The sequence below is a fragment of the Nematolebias whitei genome, chromosome 3 (genome assembly GCF_014905685.2).
Source record: "Nematolebias whitei isolate Nwh7 chromosome 3, NemWhi1, whole genome shotgun sequence".
Lineage (NCBI taxonomy): Eukaryota > Metazoa > Chordata > Actinopteri > Cyprinodontiformes > Rivulidae > Nematolebias > Nematolebias whitei.
In genome coordinates, this window is record NC_056500.1 from 24,083,440 (window position 1) to 24,088,658 (window position 5,219).

At 39.6% G+C, this 5,219-nt stretch overlaps 1 protein-coding gene across 1 annotated transcript in view; it reads right to left on the reverse strand.

Annotated features, from left to right (window-relative positions):
- lrrc41 (leucine rich repeat containing 41) overlaps positions 1-5,219 on the reverse strand; it is a 15,945-nt gene continuing 10,726 nt past the window's right edge. Inside the window, exons 9-10 of the mRNA XM_037674705.1 lie at positions 4,743-4,815; positions 1-653 (exon numbers count right to left, since the gene is read on the reverse strand). Of these exons, the coding sequence (XP_037530633.1) occupies positions 434-653; positions 4,743-4,815 (293 nt within the window). The 3' untranslated portion in view covers positions 1-433. The remainder of the gene's footprint in view (positions 654-4,742; positions 4,816-5,219) is intronic.

A 5,219-nucleotide genomic window follows, 5' to 3' on the forward strand; every position in this document is an offset into this window, starting at 1 on the left:
TAACGGTGCTTGTTGCACACTAGTTTTAATAATATTAATTATTTTAAACCCACGTGTTTGGATTCTTTCTACATGCTTTGTCTTGATGATCACTGTCTTATGTAAAACCTGAGGATGAAGACGAGCTGCTGTTCATCTCATCCAGGTCTCTGCTTGTTCTACCGTCTGCTGTCACATTCAGCCTGACACATGTTGGCTTAATAAATTATTCCGCTGAAACTCAAGGAGTCTAGTATTCTTCCAGAACACACAAACACCAATAAATACAAAAAAAAAAAAAAAACTTCTGAACTCACATCTTTGCTCACCAGCTTCAGGTCCAAACTGTTCAAACTCAGAACATCCTGTTTATTTTTATAAATACTGTGAGCCTTTTTATTGTTCAGGTATAAAATGTAGACTGAAGCCAGGTGGTCCAGTCGGTCCAGCTCGGTCACATGTTGCTGACGTGATCCACCATCATGTTGGTGGACTTCCATCCTTCATCCAAGAGAAGAGAGACGGGCTGGAGCTCCTGTACAGCTCTGGTCCACTTGTCGGGGTCTCTGTCTGCTGGGTTTTTCCTCAGGTCCAGAACCAGTCCATGTGTGGGGGGGTGAGCTCGCAGTCTCTTAGCAAACTCCAGTAAATCAGAAGGGAGGACGAAGTTGGAGCTGCTCGAGAAAGAAGACAGAGCGTTCAAACAATCACCTGATTAAAGCAGGAAGTGCACGTTCAGTGGATTTAACAGTTAAAATAAATACGTAACAAATCTGACAAATTAAACACATTAAATCCGTCAGTGAAAGACACAGTGATACAAATGTGTTGGTCACTTTGACAACAATTGGAAAAGTATTTATAATATAAGATTCAAGGTTCTTTATTGTTATTCGCATCACGTGGTACATGAGGTGGAACAAATTTGTGTCTTCAAGGTCCCAGTTACACCCAAAAGTAGCAAAAATATAAAGTATAAAAAGACAGAATACAAAGATCTAGATAAGATATTAGATTAGATGTGGATAGATTTAAATAAATTGAAACTGACAAAAGTTTAATGGCAGCCCTCACTGTTTGTTCCATATTTTTTTAGTTTTTGATCATTGGTTTGGTTGAATATTTTTTAAACAAATAAAAACTGCATGGAGAAAAGAGAGATAGAGGACTTAGTTCAATATTTTGTAACAACAGTTTTTGCACTGACCAGTGCCAGCAAGCAATCTCTGGACTTCACCATGAGACATCTGCATGGACCAATAGGTCTTTGGTCCAGTCCTCCAGGACAAACAGTCTGAAGAACGATGATGGGAAACCTTCCAGATCTTTCCACAGATCTTCAACAAGATCTGGACTCATCAAGGTCCATTCAGGAACAGACCCAGTGCCGTTTTTCAGCGGTGTGGTTTGGATCATGTTATAGGACCCATGACCTGAGACCAGGTCAGTCAAGCACAGGGCCAACTTTTTTTGTTTCATTCAACCATTATTTAGACAAATAAGTCACATTGAGCCTACAAGACTAATTTACAAGTGAGATCTGTTTAGACAGACAGAAAGTAGTGAAAACTGGACAAATGTAGGAATTAGAAGCAAAAAAATTCCTATCAGATTTTTTTTTTCCTGCCTGAGAAGAAAAAACTCTGACATTAAAAAACACCTCGCACAAACAAGCACATAGTGACGTAGACATTCTGCAGAGGGGGATGACGAGAGTGGTGAACATGATCATAGATGCTCTCGAGGACACTGTAAGAGTTCTGATAAGAATGGGATAATCAGCCATTGTCCTCTGGTGAGATCCGTAAACATTCTCGAGTTATGTCGAGGAATGGCCAAGAATAACGTCTATGAGAATCCAAGAGTCCTGAAATGATGACACAAGTTTATTCAGCTGGTTTCATCTGGTTATCAGTTGGAAATTCCTCAGGGAGGGGGTGGTGAGCGTCAGATCACATGTTCTCCAGGTGAATTCAGATAAGATGACTTCAAGGCCAGCCAAGGGAGCCAAATTCAGATAAACACACAGACGTTTTGGGGACAGGCAGAACTTAATGACATCTACCATGAGTCTGTGTTGGTCGACTCGGTTCCTAAATGTCCACATTACATGGCCACACCAATGGAACATGACTGAGTAAAATCCCCAAGATCTGATCCATTCAGCCCAAAGCATTTGAGTCCAGGTACTCGAGACACAAACCAAGCCATCACAAGGCAAGCAGCGTGATCGGGTCCAAATTTGCTGCCGACAACTTCCTTGATTGTAGATAAAACCAGCAGCCAGCCAAATCCAAAAAGCAGGAACCAGTTATCGTAAATCCAATTAAATATGCGTCCTTACAACCCACAAATGGCAGCAGAGATAGACACATCATCAAGTCTTCAAGTCGATGAGATGTCCAGCTGCGTACGTGCCAACAGGGCAAATCGACTCGCCTAAAGCCTGTCTTCTCTTTGAAGAAAATGTTGTAAATTGAGTCGAGGGACCAACTGATCAAAACATGTCCATAATTATGGTTCGGAAGATATGCAAGAGAGGCTCAAAAGCGGTTTCACAGACAGAGCAGCAAAGCAAAGCGGAGAGGGAGGGGAGAAGCATCCGATCTCGGCAAGAGCAAGTGGTGAATGACTTTCTGACACTGGACTAGAGATTTCACTCCAGGAAGACTTGGTAGTCTGAAGAAACCGTTGCACTTTCAGAGATTTAAGGTTTCTAGTGCCAGATGCTGTCGACGGAATTTAGGTAAAGGTTTATGGATGTTTATCACTGTTAATGTTAAATTAATGTTGAACCGTGTGTGAGGTCAGAGAGTTCATTTTCTCTCTAGAGAAGAGCCTGCAGGCACCTGACACCTCCGAGTTTAAGAGGCCGAGGTCTTCATGCTGATAAGCGTGTATAAAAACACTTCCTGCAAACTGTCCGGGGCAGATCTTAGTGACCAGGACTTCAAAAACATCAGCAAGTAAACTGAGTGAAAAAATCTTCTATCTCCATGTGTGACTCGTTTATAAGTAGGTAATGAAAATATATTTTTATCCGACAGATGCCACAAAGCAGCCTCAAAACAAAACAGCCCCCTTTCTTTGAAAACTCTTTTTTTTCTCTTTAAACAAAGAACTGAAGTGACTGGAGCCAACAAGCTCCAGTTTTGTCACAGTCCCAGAAACAATGGTTCTGGTCAACATTCTAGTGAATTCTTGCTGGTTTTCGTGTTTTTCTGTCAGTCCTGGAGCCTCCTGGGTTTTCTCCCATCATTATGATTCAAAACGTGATGGATGGTGCGATCAGAAAGGCCAGAACTTTGACCTCTGAGTTCAGCTTGTGTGGTTTTCTTGGCATCTGTTTAACAACATACAAAATATCTGTCTGATCAACCTGGGGTTATAGTTCTTCTTGCGTCCACACCCTGGGAGGTTGTCTACAGGTGTAAGAGGACCAGGAAGCTACTTGGAGATGGCCTTGTATCCTTTACCTTTAACAAGGACATCTTTAGTCTCTCTGAGCTCCTCAGATAGCTCTTTGCTGTCTCTGCTCCATGTTCAACGTGGTGACCCAAACCAAACCAACTGACCCAGTAGCTGGAAGGACCGATGCAACATATGAATCTCCTGAGTTCCTACTGAAAGCCAGACTGTTAGTTTGACTAACAGCTTGGCTAGACTGCAACGACTAATCGTCTCTTCAAGGCTGGGGGCTGCAACCTGTGGCTCTTTGGTCCTTGGTCTGCAGCTCCTTGAAGCTTTGACCAAACATAATGTAAAATGTAAATTATTGGGTTTTATACCCACAGTAAAGGGAAATGGCAAATTTTAGCAGTTTTTCTGCAAATGTTTAAATTAAGTTAGTTAAAACAAGGAGAAAATAATGTTGAGTAGCTTTAGCTACTTCATCTAACTTCCAGCCTTAAAGTGGAATCGTTCTCTGAAATCCACCAGAAATTATTTGGAATACCTTTAGAACAAGTTACCTAGAAGAAATATGGTGAATAATTAATTGATTGATTAATTAATAGATTGATGGATAGACAGACGGACGGTAAATACAAAATTAAAATTAAAATTTTAATAAGTCACAAGATATGCAACAAAATGACCTAATAGTTAGACACACTTTAAATTTATGCTTTATTACTTTAAAGTGGGATACATTTTTTTTATTCTACAATTAAAAGGAAGGCTCATAATTCTAGAGTTCAAGGTTAAAAATATTTTGGTAAAATTGGTATGAAACATATATTTTGCCCCTTGTTACATGAATGTGGGCTTTTCTTTAGCCCTAAAATGTAAAAATATTCATAAATGTTAAAATTCATTATATAATTTTTGTTTTGTAAAATCAACCCTATTGGCTGGAAACAAAAACCCCTTCATACGAATTTGAAGTGGCCCATGAGCCACCAGTTGATAATCACCATTGTAGCAGGTTTTGTGGCTCTAGACATTTTGTTTAATAAGTGAAGGGTAGAAATGGCTCTTTGATCTAAAAGGTTGCAGACTCCTGCTTTTAGGAAACCAACTAATCTGTACTATTTTAACATATCTATGTAAATTAAATAATTAAAAAAATATATATATATATAAATTTTTTTTTTTTTTCTTTCACATTTGAGATTTGGCTGTCACATACTGCAGAAATCCAATAGATGGATAGATTTGAAGTGAATCACTTTTCAGGAGGAAAGCCTTGTTTCTAAGAGTTGTTGGAGGAAGAACAGATTTGTCATCTGACTCTGACTGATGTAAGAAGATCCAGTTCTTACCTGATGTCCAGATGCTTGACTGAGCTGGGAGTGGGTCCTGAGAACAGTTCTGCCAGGATGTAAATGTTCTTGGCTGTTGATACAGGCAAATATCACATCATGACAACAAATTAAGAAAAACTAACTATGGATGCAACAAATGACTAATTTCCAGGACATTAAAATGTGCTTTATTATGAAAACATTTCAGATAAATTTATCAGAGAGAATTTAAGTTGCATTAGTATTTGTACAATAAATGACATTAAAATGTTTTATAGAAACAACTTGAAGACAGTGGGGGTAGAATACGACCTTCAGCAGGTAACTGAACTCTGGCTGCTGTAGAACCGATCAGACCCTGAGCCCCAGCTTTTAATAACCAACAGGGCAGCATCAAACTTGATTCTCAGTCAGGTTCACTCTGATTCACATCTCCACCGTGAGACCAAAACATCTGTCTGTGAGCCAGGAACCTCCATCATGAGACCAAAACAT